Genomic DNA, 18,248 nt, shown 5'->3' with positions numbered 1-18,248 from the left:
AGCACTGCTCCTTCCTCAGGTGAATGGAGCAGTGCCCTGAAAACTAGTGTTTGAAACAAACCTGTTGGACTTTAACCTGGTGTTGTAAGACTTCTTATTGAAGATGACAGCTGTGAAGGGCCGGGGAGCAGATCAGGTAACAAGTTGTAACTTTTTTGATGACTATTGGCCTTTTCCAAATACTTTTTGCAAAGAGCTTTCTGTTCCACATCTTTTTTCAAACGCTCCTCCATCCCCTGCGCTGTCACCGACTCTGCTCCAGGAGTTCCAAGCGTGATGGCGCCTTTAAGGGACGTCGGGTCGGAAGTGACGCTATTGCGTCGGAAATCTCCCCGTTGGTGCCGGTGGAGGATAGAGGGGTGACGGCCATGAGCGTGCCGGCTTTCATCGACATCACCGAGGAGGATCAGGTGAGCCAGCTGGCCACTGCGCCGTTTAATGTCGGCGAGAGCAGCCGGGTGCATCCTTATCGCAGGGTTTAATGGCGAAAGACCGGGCCCCATCTCGCCGCTGGGCTTGAGGTCGCTACGCACGTGTGGGCCCGGGGTCGGTGTTTGCCGCTGGGCGGTGAGGAGAGGGGCGGGAGCGGGAGGAGAATAGGCGAGAAGGGTTTGGTTTAGTGGTTTTGATGTTTAAAATACCCTGCCTCTTGGAGACTGCAGCCTGTCATATTTCAAGCGAAAAGAAAGGTTTGCATTTCTGTAGCGCCTGTCATCTCAGGACACCATATAAACGCTTCACAAACTAATGAAGTGCTTTTTGAAATGATAGAATTTACAGTGCAAAGGAGGCCATTCGGCCCATCGAGTCTGCACTGGTCCTTGAAAAGAACACCCTACTTAAGTCCATACCTCCATCCTATCCCTGTAACCCAGTAACCCCACCTAAAAGTAGTCACTATTGTAGGAAATGCGCAGCCAATTTGTAGCCAGCAAGCTGCCACAAACATGTGACAGTGACCAGGTAATCTGTTTTTATAATGTTGATTGAGGAATGAATATTAGGCGGGACAGCAGTATAACTTTACCCGCTACTTGAAATAAAGCCACAGAATATTTTGTACCCACCGGTATTAAATGCAAATCTTATATTTATGGTATTTTATATTTTATGCATGATATATTTGAAGGGCTGCATCTTATCGTCTATTGCATGGAGCCATCTCTCTGACTCTGTTTTTCTCTCCAGATCCACCATTCTTGAGTTCATTTGTTTGTCACTACAGCATTGCAACTTTTACAGATTGGACCCAGAATATTGATTTGGAATGTAGAGATCTTTAGAAGTCAAAAATTGGCTTTTGTCCATTGTATAGCATTTTGGTAAATGGAGGAGAATTGTGGCTGTTTGCAAAGTTATGAAAGTTGAAATGAGGCTCTGTCATGAGCAAGGCCAATTATAGTACATAGAAACAAAAAACGAGCAGATGAGTGGGACTGTTTGGGTCGCTTATCCAAAATGTTGGCACAAGCACAATGTGCTGAATGGCCTCCTGTGTAGTTTGAAAGGCAGTTAGGCTCAACAGTTCTATGATTTATATGCTCCTTCTGAACAGGAATTCTGAACCTAAATCTGTATTGTGTTCCCAGTTGCCTTCTCCTGTACGTCTACCATGTCTTATCACTTTCTCAAAGAACTCTCTGATTTTAAGATCTTAGTGTTTTACAACTGCATTCTGTGCAGTAATACCATGTGGTTTGTACTTGATTGGTAATTTTAATTGAGATGTACTATGCTGCCTCAATGCAATCTTTTGGTACCACACACTTTATCAGTTCTGTAACGTACTGGAGTAACCATTTGTCTTTAACTAGATTGGCATGGGCAAACACACAAAAAATAGTTCTATAGTTAGGGGAATAGACAAGTGTTTCTGTGACAACAGGCATGAATCCAGAATGGTATGTTGCCTCCTTGGTGCCAGGGTCAAGGATGTCGTTGGGAGTTGCAGAACACTTGAGGGGGAGGATGAACAGCCAGAAACCCTGGCTCATATTGGTATCAGTGGCACAGGTAGAAAGACGAATAAGGTCCTTTTGAAAGATTTTGGGGAGCTAGGTAGTAATCTCCGATAACTCAGGTGCTGTGAGTATAGAAATAGGAGGATAGAGCAGATGAACGTGTGTTCAGAGATGGCAGAGGGGGGAAAACTGTGAATTCCTGGGACATAAGGACCAATTCTGAGAGAGGTGGGGCCTAAACTGAGATGAAAGCAATGTCCTCGTAGTGCTATTTGCTAGTACTTTAAAAAAAATCTATATTCCAAACATTGCAAGAATCTCACACATACATAAAAACTCAAATACAATACAGTTTATCATTTATTTGTTTTAACAATCTAACCCCCCCCCCCCCCCCACTGACTCCTAGCTACAAACAAATCCTTAAAGAAGACGATGAACAGCTTCCATCTGGAGTAGAACCCTTTCTCCAACCCTCTGATGTCATACTTAATTTTTTCCAATCTCAGAAATTCTGCCAAATCTCCGAACCATGCTAAGGTGACACTGCTGACCTCCATCCAAGCAGGACTTGTCATCACTGGGTTATTAGAGAGGCGGAGGCCAAGACATCAACTCTCTTCCCCTCAAGAAGCTCTGGCAAGTCCGACGTCCCAAAAGTCTCCACCAGTGGACAAGGTTCCAGCCGAACCCCCACAATCTCCGATGTGGTCTCAAAAAAATGAGGCCCAGAACTCAGCTGATTATGGGCAGGACCTGAACATGTGTGAGTAGTTGGCTGACCCCCTTAGACACCGTTCACACCTGTAATCTACACAGTGGGAAGAACCCATTCATGCACACTCTAGCCAGCACCCTATGGGCTAATTGTATCAGGCTCAGCCTGGCGCAAGAGGAGGTGCAGTTCAGCCTATATAAAATCTCACTCCAGACCGCTCCCTCCAACTCCAGGCCTATTTCCTCGAACTTAGCCTTTCCTGTTTCCAGCAACCATCCATTTATAGCAGCTATCTTCCCATCTCCCAACTCACTCTCCCTGTGATGACTAAACCTCCATGGGTCCACCTCCCATCTGCTCCATGAACACTGCTAGCTCTTTCGCCAACCCCGTAGTTACAAAAGAATTGGGACTCGACCTGTCCACCCTTGGGCCTAACACGTGGTTAAAGTCTCCCTCGTGATCACTGATGAGAGTCGAGGTCGGGGTTGGCCGCCAATACCTTCTTAACAAAGTCTACATCAATCCAATTTGGAACATCTATATTTACTAAAACCATTCTGGTTGTGGTGATGCAGAGCTAAACCACTCGTTCGGTAGCTCCCGCTATTTTCGGTCTTTTGGGCTCTTTTAATGGCCCATTGCGGTGCTGGCTGGACTTTTCCCGGTGTGGGGACACATCCACTGTGTTTATCTGTCGGTGGATGGACTGGACCAGGAGCGGAGCGGTTAAAAAATCTGCTTTGGAGCAGAGGAAGGTGCGAGGCAGGAGAAACAAGATGGCGGCGGGCGGGGAACCGGCAGTGTGGCAGCAGTGGGAGCAGTAGCTGCTTCAGAGAGCTGAAGGCTGAGCTTTTGGAACTGCTTAAGGCCTCGCTGGACAAGCTCATGGCGACTCAGACGGCTCCGGGTGCAGAGATCTGAGAGCTACGGCAAAAGGCCTCGGAGAGCGAGGACAAACTCCTAGGCCTGGCAATGAAGGTGGAGCCGCACGAGGCGCTCCACAAGAAATGGCTAGCGAGGATGGAGGAGATGGAAAATCGCTCCCGTCGGAAGAACGTGCGGATCCTGGGCCTCCCGGAGGGGCTGGAAGGTTCGGACTTGGGGGCCTACGTGGCTGTGATGTTAAACTCGTTAATGGGCGCGGGGCGTTCCAGGCGCCCTTGGAGCTGGAGGGTGCCCATCGAGTGCTGTTGAGGAAGCCCAAGCCGAACGAGCCGCCTAGGGTGGTACTGGTCCGTTTTCACCGCTTCGTTGACCGTGAGTGTGTGCTGAGATGGGCGAAGAAGGAGAGGAGCAGCAAGTGGGAGAATGCAGAGATCAGGATTGGAATGCGGAGGTGGCGAAGAGAAGGCCTTGTTTTAATCGGACGAAGGCAGTGCTTCACAAGAAGGGGGTGAAGTTTGGCCTGTTACAGCCGGCTCGCCTCTGGGTCACTTACAAAGATCGCCAGCTTTACTTCGATTCCCCGGGGGATGCCTGGGCCTTTGTCCAGGCAGAGAAGTTGGACTCGAACTGAGGACTGGGGGGCTGGGGACTGATGTACATAGTCCGGAGGCCTTGTCCTCCTGGGTATCCTTTCGTTTTTCTGGTTGTTTGTTGATGCCTTTTTGCTTTCTTGCTTTTTCGCTTTTTGGGGCTGTTATTTATTTATTCGGGTGCTTTCTTGTTTTTCACTGGTGGAGGGCTGGGGAGTTGTTCGCGGGCCCGCTGGGTCATGCGCCCTTCGTTTTCCCGCGTGTTGGGTCGGGGGACGGGGTCTGAGATGGAAGCGCGGGCTTTCTTCCCGTGCTGGAGGCGCAGCGGGTGGGACCGGCACTGGGTGGGGGGGGGGGGGGGGGGGGGGGAGGGAGTGGTGGTGTGTTACACCGGGGGGGGGGGGGTCATTGGGGTGGTGGGAGCAGCCGGGGTCAGCAGGAGTCGGGTGACTTACGGAAGTACGATGGAAGGGATTACGCAGCTAGGGGGGGGGGGGCCTAGCTTTTGGGGGGGGGGGGTCTGCCACCTGGGAGGTTCTGCGGGTTCTGCCCATCCCTGCTCCCCTCTCGCTTCCTATTCATTACCTCTGCCCCCTTGCCAGTTCGAACAGTCAGCCAACCCACCCAACTCCAAAAACACCTTTTGCCTCTCCTCTCAGCACCCAAAGAAAGAAAACTCAGCCATCCTAGGCATGCCACTTTGCCCTACACACCAGACAGAACCCCCACTGGCAACCAGCCACAGCTCCCTCCCTCACATTGCTCCCATTAACTAGCATAACTGCTAGAGTGGTGACCCTACTTCGAAAACAAAGAAAATAACCCAACGAGAAAAGGCTAAAACAATCCTTACCCCACTCCCCCCATCTGTACCGGGAGGAACGAACCCAACCCCCCCCCCCCCCCCCCCCCCCCCCCCCCCCCCCACTAGACAAACTAATCCAAACTCCCAGAGGAAGGAAACATGGTACCCAGAATAACAAACATTGAAAATGGTAAGAAACAGACACACAAAGCTCCAAAACTTCACAAACACAATCAGTTCTTCCTCATGAGGTCATTCGCCTCTTTCGGTGTATTGAAATAATCTCTGTCCTGAAAGCTGACCCACCATTTCGCTGGGGATATCATTCTGACCGTAGAGCACCGTCTTGGTCGTCTTAAACGCAGCTTGGCGTTTAGCCAGATCAGCCCCGATATCTTGATTAAATTTGAATGGCGTGTCCCTCCCAGCTATACTCGCGTGGTCTTCACCCACTTAAAGATTCATTCTTTGCAAATACTTGTGTAAACAGATGATTACTGCCTCTGGAGGAGGATCCCCAGATCTCTGCTTCTGGGTGGAAACAGTCCACCTTGGGGGTTTCATGAAGGTCCCCCTCCCTCACCAATTTCCCAAACCTACTTGGTGATGCTTGTACCTTCAATTCCCTCTGGTAGCCCGACTGGCCTCAGCTTCTGGTGCCTGGACTGGTTCTCCTGGTCATCCACCTTAGGACTTCAAGACTTTATGGGCCACCACCGACATGAATGCTTTTGCTCTAAGGAGACAATCCGGTAGCTGTGGTCCGAGACCACCCTCTCCACCTCCCTATTAGAGCGTCCTGCCACTCCAAACGCTGCTCCACCCTTTCCATTGCCGCATGAAGGGGAGCTACTGCCAGCTCAATCACTGTGGACTGGTCTTTCCACATTGCCTATCTATGCTTCTGGAATTCTCCCATGTTGAATTCCTTGAGCTTCCCTGGCAATTGGGCAGATTTCGACGATATGGCGAGGTCCGTCATGTTCTCTTTCACTCCGCCACCAGGGTCCTCTGAATCTGGGGCAGGAGCTTTATTAGATTTTTGCCTCCTGCTATATCCCGCAGACATCCCACACCAAAGGAGAAACCAACAAGCATCAATTATTTCTGCTTTCTTCCCACCACAACGCCCGTTTACTGGGTAAAATGGGCCAGAAACCAAGTCTCCAAGCAGGAGCCACCCTGTGTGCAATCATTCCCCTCCTGGTTGCCATCGGGAGTCTATTACTTGTTAGACTGCGTCCCACAGTCCAAAGATGTGTTAGTACTTGAGGAGGGTTTAAGCTAACTTTGTAGGAAAATGGGAGCCAGGATGAAGCATAAAAAAGGTTCAAAAAGGACTACAATGCACATGTGGAGTGTAATACCTTACTAAAAGGAATACAATTGGGTCTAAATTAGGTTTACAATGCATAAAGCATGATGAATAAGGTTGGTGAGCTGCAAGTGCAGATACCCGTGATGGGAATATGATGTGGCAATAATAGAGACCTGGCTCAAAAAGGGCAATGTACTAAATAGTCATTGAAAACCCATTCAACAAAGGAAAAAGGATGGATATCTGTAATGATTAAAGGGAATATTACCATGCAGCAGAGATGGAGGCTGTCCTGGTGGTGTCAAAAACTAAAATCTATTTAGTTCAAGTTAATAAACAATAGAGCTACCATTACATCTGGTATTCTCTGTAGACCACTAGTTGGAAAAAGTTCTGAGAAATCAGAGGTGCAAAAACTAGAATGGTGATAATGGAGGACTTTTAACTATCCTATATAGTGAATTTGCTTGATGAGCGTGTTTCCAGTTTAGCGAAGAAGGGGACAACATTGCTGGATCTGGTTCTGGGAAATGATGTAGCGCCAGTGAATCAAGTGTCAGCCAAGGGCCTTTTTTTGGAAGAGGAATCGTTGTGACTTGAGTTGATGTTAGCTGGGGTAAAGAATAAGGAATACTCGAGTTTTAAAAAAAAAAGTATAGATCGGTGAAGGATTGATTTTAGTGGGGTGAGAATAGATTTTATAAATTGGAAATCAAATATTGGCAGACAGCACGGTAGCGCAATGGTTAGAACAGTTGCTTCATACTCCAGTGTCCCAAGTTCGATTCCTGGCTTGGGTCACTGTCTGTGCGGAGTCTGCATGTTCTCCCGTTTCTGCGTGGGTTTCTTCCGGTTTCCTCCCACAGTCTAAAGATGTGCAGGTTAGGTGGATTGGCCATGCTAAATTGCCCTTGATGTCCAAAAAAGGTTAGGTGCGTTTACTGGGTTATGGCGATAGGGTGGAGGTGTGGGCTTGGGTAGGGTGCTCTTTCAAAGGGCGGGTGCAGACTCGATGGACCGAATGACCACCTCCTTCACTGTAAGTTCTATGATTCTCTGAAAACTGTAACACAACAATGGACTGCATTAAAAAAAAATGGTGGTGTTACAGTTGAACTACATTCCCAAGAGGGGGAAAATAGAACAACCTGGAGCTGCCTGGATGATGAAAGAATGAGTCAGATGAAAGAGAAAGAGGGTGCATATGCCAAATGTTAGGTTATTGATACGAGTGAGAAACAGGCAGAATATAGAAAGTTCAGAAATGTTAATAAACGGGGCACAGAGTGATAGATTGGCAGCTAACATAAAAGGCGATACAAAAGTCTTAAACAAGAATGTAAATAGTAGAAGGGTGGGGCTGATTAGAGACTAAAAATTGGATCTGGGATGGCTGAGGTAACAAATAGTTCTTTGCACCTGTCTTTACCAAACAGCCCAAAGGTGTTTTGGATTAAATTGTTTGGTGATGGGTGCAATGATTAATATGCATGTGAAATTTAATCACTTGCAGAAGCTGTTGTAAAAATGCTGCCAATAGAAATCCTTTAAGAGCAGTTATTAAATGTGAGCTTGCACGTTTCCTTTTGGTTTCCAGTCAACTAGAAATTAGCAGTGAAATAGTTCATAAATCCAAACTATCAGACAGCACAGCCTAGTGTCTTTTGATTGAAAGAGAAAAGAAGTTGAGATTATAAAACGTTTGGGGGGTGGGGGGGTTGTTGCTTGTAAAGAGTACAATTGGGCATTACAATATTGTGATCTTAAGGATATCAATGTACTTCAGGTTACTTCCATACTTGTACTGAGTCAGCACGGCTTTGTCAAAGGGAGGTCGTGTCTGACAAATCTGCTAGAGTTCTTTGGGAAGGTAACAAGGAAGTTAGACAAAGGAGAACCAGTGGACGTGATTTATTTAGATTTCCAGAAGGCCTTTGACAAGGTGCCACAAAGGAGACTGTTAAATAAATTAAGAGCCCATGGTGTTTCAGGGAAGATCCTGGCAAGGGTAGAGGATTGGCCGTCTGGCAGAAGGCAGAGAATGGAGATAAAGGGGTCTTTTTCAGAATGGCAGACGGTGACTAGTGATGTGCCTCAGGGGTCTGTGCTGGGACCACAATGTTTTACAATATACATTAATGATCTGGAAGAAGGAACTGAAGGCACTGTTACTAAATTTGCAATTGATACAACGATCTGTAGAGGGACAGGTAGTACAGTAGTCCCCCGTTATACCGCGCTCTGCAATACCGCGGTTCGCGATATACGGCGGGGGGGCTTATGGACCCCAACTGTCAGCTTCCCTCTCCGGATCAAAGTGAGCCGGCTGCTGAAATTGACACCGCCGGCTGCTCTCTCCCTCCAATCAGCCGGCAGTGTCAATTTCAGCGGCCGGCTCACTTTGATCCGGAGAGGGAAGCTGCTCTCTCACTGAAACAATCAGCCGACCGCTGAAATTGACACTGCTGGCTGCTCTCTCCCTCCAATCCAACTTTTAAGTTGTTAAAAATACAGCAGTGCTTGTTTTAATTAGATCCACGATGGGGGTTTAACATTTATTTAAAAATCTATGCATGCGCTTCCCATTGTGAGTCTACGGGGGTCTGACCTCTCCCCCCGCCCCCCGTAGACTCACAATGGGAAGCGCATGCATAGATTTTTAAATAAATTTAAAACCCCCGTCGTGGATATCCGCGGCTCGGATGCAACGCGGGTGGCTGTCTTGGACCCCAACGCCCGCGTTATAAGGGGGGACTACTGTATTGAGGAAGCAAGGGAGCTGCAGAAAGATTTGGACAAGCTAGGAGGGTGGGCAATGAAGTGGCAAATGAAATACAATGCGGAAAATTGTGAGGTTATGCACTTTGGAAGATGGAATTTAGGCATAGACTATTTTCTAAATGGGGAATTGCTTAGGAAATCAGAAGCACAAAGGGACTTGAGAGTTCAGAATTCTCTTAAGGGTAACATGCAGGTTCAGTCGGCAGTTAAGAAGGCAAATGCAATGTTAGCATTCATGTCAAGAGGGCTAGAATACAAGACCTTCTGAGACCCCATTTGGAGTATTGTGAGCAGTTTTAGGCCCTGTATCTAAGGAAGGAAGTGCTGGCCTTGGAAAGGGTCCAGAGGAGGTTCACAAGAATGATCCCTGGAATTAAGAACTTGTTGTATGAGGAACGTTTGAGGACTCTGGGTCTGTACTCGGTGGAGTTCAGAAGGATGAGAGGGGATCTTATTGAAACCTACAGGATACTGTGATGCCTGGATAAAGAGTGGACCTGGAGAGGATGTTTCCACTGGTAGGAGAAACTAGAACCAGAGGACCATCTCAGACTAAAGGGACGATCCTTTAAAACAGAGATGAGGAGGAATTTCTTCAGCCAGAGGGTGGTGAATCTGTGGAACTCTTTGCCGCAGAAGATTGTGGAGGCCAAATCACTTGAGTGTCTTTAAGACAGAGATGGATAGGTTCTTGATTAATAAGAGGATCAGGTGTTATGGGGAGAAGGCAGGAGAATGGGGATGAGAAAATATCAGCCATGATTGAATGGCGGAGCAGACTCAATGGGCCGAGTGGCCTACTTCTGCTCCTATGTCTTATGGGTTTGTAAATAATATGGAGAAAGAAGGGGTTTCGAGTCTGGCCATTTCCTGAGGCTGAACCAGACATCTTGTAAACTTAGTAAATATCACAGCTTGGAACGAAATACAATACCAAATATTGGAGACTATGCCACGGTGAATAACCACACAAACCCCATACTACTACATAGTCTGAATGCATAACTGGCATGGGTATCCCACTCAGAGAGAAGGCCAGCCGCCTGTTAGCTCATCAGTTGAGGCAGCAGGTAGCCTCTCGGGAGATTATTCAGGTTAGGGATTCGGGTGGTAGTTTGGTTTCTGCCCTGGATAAAGGTAGCGCGGCATTTGAGGCTTTTTACAAGAATCTTTATGGGTCAAAGCCCGGGGAGGGGGATGGGCATGTCAACATTTTTAGATGGGTTTGAATTTCCAGAGATGGGGGTTGAGAGACGGGAAGAGTTGGAGGCCCCAAGGAGATTTTGACTGGTATTGGGTGGATGCAAGCGGACAAAGTGTCTGGGCCTAAGGTTTCCAGTGAAATTCTAGGAGTTTGCAGATCAGTTGGTTCCATTGCTGGTAGATATGTTAAATGACTCTGTCTCAGGGATCGCTGCCTGCTACACTCTGACAGGCCTCCATTTCAATGCTGTTGAAACGGATAAGGACCTGACGGGAATGCCGCCGGGAATGTGAGTTATATCGACCGGATCGCAAACATGCCCCCCCCCCCCCCCCCCCCCCCAGCAACCCCACCAGGACTCTGACAGATGCAACCCTGAAAACGTAACCAGTGCCCTGGTCCCTGCCAGCGCCCCAGCCCCCGCCAGACACAACCAGCTACCTTCCACAAGGGCTGACTTCTCCCATCAGATCCGGGCGCCATCCAGCTGCAGCCGGCGACTGAGGAAGCGAGGGAAATGGGGCGGTCTGCAGATGAGACTGAAGCAATGTGGTTTCAAGAGTCCTCGCGCCAGCATACTCTGGCAAATGTCCAAGCGATCGAAAACAAGCTGGATGAACTTACCGCTAGACTTGCCTCTCAGAGGGAAGTAAGAGATTGCTATGTGCTCTGTTTCACAGAGACATGGCTCACCCCCACCTCACCAGACTGTGCCATACAACATGAAGGGATCTCAATTCATCGGGCGGACCGCACCGCGTCATCAGGCAAAGTGAAGGGTGGAGGGGTTTGCCTCCTCAATCAACTCCTCCTGGTGCTGGATGTGGCGACCCTGGCGATCTACTGCTCCCTGGACCTGGAATACCTGACCGTGAAGTGCCACCCATACTATCTTCTACGTGAGTTCACTTCAACCATTATCACAGTGGTCTACATTCCACCCCAGGCAGAAGTGAAGAAGGCGTTGGACGAACTGTTTACAGTTATAAACTATTACGAAACAGAACACCCGGAGGTCTTGTTCATCGTGGCTGGGGACTTCAACAAGGCCAACCTCGAGTGTATTTCCAAAATTCCACCAGCACATCTCCTGTCCCACCAGGGGCGACAACACTCTTGACTACTGCTACCCAAAAGTCAAGAGCGCCTACCATTCCAACCCCCGACCGCACTTTGGAAAATCAGCCCATGAGACGGTGCTCCTTCTCCCAGCATACAAGCAGAAACTCAAGCAGGAGAATCCAGCTTAGAACGTTGCGCAGTGCTGGTCCAAGGAAACAGAAGAGCTTCTACGTGACTTGGAGACAGTGGACTGGTCCATATTTAAGAACTCAGCGACTAACATAAATGAGTATGTCACTATTGTTACAGACTTCATCAGCAAATGTGTGGACGATTGCGTGCCAAAGAAAGCAGTACGTACGTTCCCCAACCGGAAACCATGGCTCAGTCGCGAGATTGACTTCCTACTGAAGGACGGTCTGAGGCGTTCAAGTCAGGTGACCCTGACCTATACAAAAAATCCAGGTGCGACCTCCGCAAAGCCATCTGAGATGCCAAGAGAGAATATCAGACCAAGCTAGAGTCATAGGCTAGCGTTACAGACTCTCGGCGGTTCTCGCAAGGCCTAAACAACATAACTGGCTACAAAGCGAAGCTGAGCAGTATCTCCAGCAGCAGCGCACCCCTCCCTGATGAACTCTATGCATTCTATGCTCGGTTTGAGCAGGAAACCAACGATCCACTGTCGAGTGCCCCAGCAGCCCATACCTTGCCCATCCCACCATCACAGCTTCCGAAGTCAGATCGGCATTCTTGAAAGTGAACCCTCGGATGGCTATGGGTCCGGACGGGATCCCTGGTCATGCACTCGGACCAGCTGGCAGATGTGTTTAAACTGTCACCACTCTGCTCCGAGGTCTCCACCATCATACCGGTGCCAAAGAAGAACCAGGCAATGTGCATCAATTACTAATGTCAGGTGGTCCTGACTTCAGTCGTAATGAAGTGCTTCGAGAGGTTGGTCATGAAGCGCATCACCTCCATACTCCCAGAATGCCCTGATCCACTGCATTTCGCATACCACCGCAATCGGTCCACTGCAGACACCATCTCCCTGACCCTACACTCATCTCTGGATCATCTCAACAACTAGGACTCCTGCATCAGGCTCCTGTTTATTGACTACAGCTCTGCGTTCAACACAATCCCAGCCAAGCTCGTATCAAAGCTCCAGAACCTAGGACCTGGCTCCTCACTCTGCAACTGGATCCTCGGCTTTCTGACTCACAGACCACCATCAGTAAGAATAAATAACCAAACCTCCTCCACAATAGTCCTCAATACCGGGGCCCTACGAGGCTGCGTACTTAGCCCCCTACTATACTCCCTGTACACACACGACTGCGTGGCAAAGTCTGGTTCCAACTCCATCTACAAATTTGCTGACGATACGACCATAGTGGGCTGGATCTCGAACTACGACGAGTCAGAATACAGGAGGGGGATAAGGAACCTAGTGGAGTGGTGCAGCGACAACAATCTATCCCTCGATGCCAGCAAAACTAAAGAGCTGGGCATTGACTTCAGGAAGCAAAGTACTGTACACACCCCTGTCCGCATCAACAGGGCCGAGGTGGAGATGGTTAGCAGTTTCAAATTTCTAGGGGTACACCTCTCCAAAATTCCAGGTCCACCCACGCCGACAGTACCACCAAGAAAGCACAACAAAGCCTATGTTTCCTCTGGAAACTAAGGAAATTTGGCATGTCCACATTAAGTCTTACCAATGTTTACAGATGCACCATAGAAAGCATCCTAGCTAGCTGCATCACAGCCTGGTATGGCAACTGCTCGGCCCAAGACCGCAAGAAACTTCAGAGAGTCGTGAACACAGCCCAGTCCATCACACAAACTTGCCTCCCATCCATTGACTCACCTATACCTCCTGCTGCCTGGGGAAAGCAGGCAGCATAATCAAAGACCCCTCCCACCCGAATTATTCTCTTCCAACTCCTTCCATCGGGCAGGAGATACAAAAGTCTGATAAAACAGACGACAGACTCAACAGCTTCTTCCCCGCTGTTACCAGACTCCTAAACAACCCTCTTATGGACTGATCTCATTAACATTACACCCCTGTACGCTTCACCCAATGCCGGTGTTTATGTAGTTCCATTGTGTACCTTGTGTTGCCCTATTATGTATTTTATTTTATTTTTATGTAATTCATGATCTGTTGAGCTGCTCGCAGAAAAATACTTTTCACTGTACCTCAGTACACATGACAATAAACAAAATCCAATCTCCCTGTTAAATGTGGACGCTAAGATATTGGCTAATGTATTGGCGGTAAGGCCTCGTCTCCCTGAAGTGTTTGTGGAGAATGAGATTGGCTTTGACAGGGCCGTCTGTCAACCAATATTCGGAGGCTGTTGTATGTGGTTCTCTCCCTGTTCGAGGAGCCTGCGCCAGAGGTGATTATGTTTTTGGATGCCGAGAAGGCATTCTACAGGGTGGAGTGGAGCTTCTGTAGAGGTTTGGTCTAGGGGCCAGAATTGATTTCATGGGTATGGTGTGTTATATAGGGCCTCCTTGGCTAGTGTTTGTACCGATACCTTGAGTTCGGGGTGCTTGCATTTAAAAGGAGGGTAGATCGAGATGTCCAATCTTATTTGCTTCAGCGAATGAGCCCTTAGCCGTAGCTTTGAGGGCTTTGGGTAAGTGGAAGGGGATAAAGACTGGAGGGGTTGAGCATAGGATGTTCCGATATGTTGACAATCTGCTGCTTAATGTTACAGACCCGATCACCGGGTGATATAATAGAGATATTGAGGAGTTTAGGTTCATTTTCGGGTTACAAGTTAAATCTGGAAAAGTGTTTTCCGGTTAACTCCTCGAGGAGGGGAGCCAACTTGGGTTGTTGCCTTTTTGCTTGGCCAAGCTTCAAGTATCTGGGAGTCCAGGTTCCCCATGATTGGGCCCGGCTGCATAAATTAAACTTGTAAGTTTGGTGGACAAGGTTAAGTCCAATCTGCAAAAGTGGGACAACCTGCCTATGTCCCTGGTGCATAGAGTCCAGACTATGAAAATGAATATTCCTCCAAGGTTTTTGTTTCCATGTCTTTCTATCTTCCTGCCTAAATCTTTCTTTGTGGGGGTTAATAGGTTGATCTCATCCTTTACGTGGGTGAACTTGTTCAGGTGTCTTCAGATAAGGAATTTTGTACAGGTGACCTACCCAACATTTCCTGCGGCAACATGGATGTCTGTTGGAAAGGATACTTTCACTGGTGCTGTCAGAAGAAGGTAGCATGCCTGATATTTATGGTGAATTTTGTCTGAGGACTGGGAGTTGCCAGATTGGATGAAGGTGAAGTGGAAGAGGGAGCTGGGGTCTATAGTGGATGATGAGGTGTGGAGCGAGCCCCTTCGCAGGGTGAACTCCATGTCTTCATATGCGCAGCTTGATCTGATCCATCTTAAGGTGGTGCATAGGATGTACCTGACCAAAACTAGGATGAGTGGTTTCTTTCTGGAGGTAGAAGACGGGTGCGAGTGGTGTTCTGAGGCCAGCCAGGCAAATCACATTCATACGTTCTGATCTTGCTCCAAACTGCTAACCTTTGAGTCTTCTTCTTCAACACCATGTCGGCGCTTCTGGGTATTGCTGGAGCCTTGTCCTCTGGTGGCCATTTGGGAGGTGTTGGACTCGCCAGGGCTGCAGACAGGAGTGAAGGCAGATGTCCTTGCCTTCACCTCACTGATTGCCCGGAGGCAAGTTTTGTTAGGGTGGAAGTCATTTTCTCCTCCAACGCATCCGTATGGTTGGGGGGATTGACCTAATTGAATTCTTGTACCTGGCGAAAGTCAAGTATGCTGTTCGGGGGTTGATTGAAAGGTTCTACCTGAGATGGCTACTATTCATTACCTACTTTAAGGAATTATTCACCATCAGTTGTTGGGGGTGGTTTGTTTGCTTCGTTTTTTTCAGTTGTCTATCTTATGGTGGATGGGGTGGGTATGGTTGGCAGTTTTTTTTTAGTTATGTTAGTTTTGTACATCATCTGCTGTGGGTAATATGGGTTTTGTTGTAAAATTTATTATAAAATGGGAATCTCGAGGCAGCACCGTGGCACAGTGGTTAGCATTGCTGCCTACGGTGCTGAGGACCCGGGTTCGAATCCCGGCTCTGGGTCACTGTCCGTGTGGAGTTTGCACATTCTCCCCGTGTCTGTGTGGGTTTCACCCCCGCAGCTCTAAAAAGATGTGCAGGATAGGTAGATTGGCCATGCTAAATTGCCCCTTAATTGGAAAAAATAATTGGGTACTCTAATTTTATTTTAAAAAATAAAATGGAAATCTCAAAAATGTATTTGGCAGTTGCTTATAAATGAATCTAGCAAGAGGTCAATTAGTGATTAATTGCTGTTTTTGAAGGTAGTCCTTATTTTGTTGTTTGCGGAGTCCATTGGTTATTGGTACGGATGTGAAGTATTCGTTCAACACCCCACCAATGTCCTCTGGCTCCAACCACAGATTGCCCACTTGGTTCCTAATGGGCCCTACTCTTTCCCTGGTTATCCTCTTCCCATTGATACGAGCCAGAGCTTTCTCATATTCCCTCTTTGCTCTCTCAATTGTTTTCTTAAGCTGCACCCTGAACTTTCTATACTCCACTAATACCTCCTCTGATTTCCTCCCCTTGTACCTACTATATGCCTCTCTTTTCCTTCTCATCATATCCTGAATATCTCTGGTCAAGGTGGTTCTTGCGCCTGTTACTCCTTCCTATCACACTATAGCAGTGTTCTTCAAACTTTTTTTCCGGGGACCCATTTTTGCCAACCTTCGGGAGCCACGCCGGCCGACCTGCGTGACCCACATTTTCTCTTACCAGCACCAGTTTGCTGCTGACAAAAATGGAGGAAATGGTTTTGGGTCCCTTTGGCCCTCGTACACGCTTTTCTAATGGAACCTGTTGGATGAAGGTGAAGCCTTCAGTCCGGAGTCTCCATCTGTCCAAAGTTCTGAATTTTGTTCCTATGAAATTTTATCAAATAATCCCCCCCCCCCCCCACCCCGAACTTGTAAAAAAAAATAAAATGAATAAAATAAATGAAAAAAACGAATAACCCCCCCCCCCGAACTTGTTAAAAATAAAATAAATGAATAAACCCCCCCCCCCCTCGAACTTGTAAAACAAAATAATAAAATGAATAAAATAAATGAAAAAAATGAATAACCCCCACGAACTTGTGTTAAAAAAAAATGAATAAAAGAAATGAAAAAATGAATACACCCCCCCCCCCCCCCGAATTTGTACAAAAAAATGAATAAAATAAATGAAAAAAAAATTAAATGAATAAAAACCACTACAGAGCTTGTACAACAAAAAGCTGCAACCGTTTAAAAAATATAGCGGCTGCACTCCGCATGCGTGCCCGATTTGCGCATGTGCACCGATCACCGTGCGCGCATGCACAATGTAGCCGAATCTTTTTTGACATGTTTGCGGAATGCGCATGCGGCCGATCATCGTGCCCACGTGCGCAATGCGGCCAAATTTTTTTTAACATGTTTCCAGCCGCTTGCCGGCGTTATTAAAAGCCGGCTGCCGTGTGGGGATTTGCGCAATCGGGAACACCGTGGACAACGGCTCCGCGACCCTCCCGCGGGTTGCGCCCCCGACTTTGAAGAACACTGCGCTATAGGGAACATGTTGGATCTGTTCCCTCCACATTTCCTTTTTAAACGCTATTAAATAACTGCCTGAAGCTGAGTGAAGATTTTCCTTGTTTTCGCAGAATGTGAAGTATAGAGCGGATTGGGTCTCTTTATTTTTTTTTTAAAGAACAATTCAAACTTATTATTTGTTTATATTATTTCCTAGGCCTCAGAGCTTCGATCCTACCTGAAATCAAAAGGAGCTGAAATTTCAGAAGAAAATTCTGAAGGTGGTCTACATGTTGACTTGGCACACATCATCGAAGTCTGTGATATCTGTTTCAAGGAAGATGACAAAGGTTTGTTTTCCAACAAATCATCTGGTTTGTTTTGAAGTCGATGCTGCTTTTTGCTTAAAGGTCCTGATTCTAAGTGGCAATTTGCTGAATGGTCTGAACCCTTCAGTGACAGACTGGGGCATTATGCTGACATGGCTGGGCATGTCGGATGAGCAGGTTTTGGTGTGTTTAATATTTTTCTGTACACATTTTATGCAGATGTGGAGAGTGTGATGAACAGTATTGTGTCTCTGCTCCTAATTCTGGAGACCGAGAAGCAGGAAGCACTGACGGAAAGCTTGTGCGAGAAGCTGCTGAAAGCTCGTGAGGGTGAGCGTTCATCACTCCGACTGCTGCTGTGAGTAACCAGTTTACTGTAAGAATTCATGCCATCCGAACTACTTCAAAAGTCAAAAGTTCTTATTGATTTGTTTTTATATTTGTGCATTACTGAACATGGAAGGGCATTAATGCTAAATTAATTAAATTCATAAGAACAGCTAGTGATAGTTCTTCCTCAAATTTTTTTCAACTACCTTTGGAAACCTGTATTTTCTTCTGCACCAGCTTGTGCTTGTTTGACAAATAGTTCCCAACACATACCACCCTTATATTAAAGAAATCTCTAATATCTGCACTAAATTTGTTTTCACTGAGCTTCCTGATTTTACTTTGGACTTGCATTACGTTAGATATTGTGCTCAAATACCGAGAGTGGTCACCTCTTGATCACCTCTACCCCAATCAACTTAGGATCATCATTCGTAATGTTGACTCCTGTGTTCAGTTTCATTGAAGAATATTAATGAATGTAACCTCCAGGACGCCCCACAAAGGCTTGGTTGCAATAGTTGCTGGAAAGGTGACTTATTTAAACATCAGTCTGCCTTTGGGTTCCACTCCGGATTTCTTTTGTTAGGGTTTACTTCCTTAGGTTTCAACTCTCCAGAGGTATCCATGACAGTTGAGCTCTTCAACA

The 18,248-nt window shown here is 47.2% G+C and overlaps 1 protein-coding gene across 1 annotated transcript in view; it reads left to right on the top strand.

The window, feature by feature from the left end:
- Positions 1–308: 308 nt before the first annotated feature.
- The window catches only part of eif3m (eukaryotic translation initiation factor 3, subunit M), a 62,520-nt gene continuing 44,580 nt past the window's right edge, over positions 309–18,248 (top strand). Inside the window, exons 1-3 of the mRNA XM_038807844.1 lie at positions 309–410; positions 17,158–17,290; positions 17,489–17,627. Coding sequence (XP_038663772.1) covers positions 369–410; positions 17,158–17,290; positions 17,489–17,627 — 314 coding nt within the window. The 5' untranslated portion in view covers positions 309–368. The remainder of the gene's footprint in view (positions 411–17,157; positions 17,291–17,488; positions 17,628–18,248) is intronic.

The sequence above is a fragment of the Scyliorhinus canicula genome, chromosome 9 (genome assembly GCF_902713615.1).
Source record: "Scyliorhinus canicula chromosome 9, sScyCan1.1, whole genome shotgun sequence".
Taxonomy (NCBI): Eukaryota; Metazoa; Chordata; class Chondrichthyes; order Carcharhiniformes; family Scyliorhinidae; genus Scyliorhinus; species Scyliorhinus canicula.
This window is presented reverse-complemented; position numbering and strand designations above follow the sequence as displayed.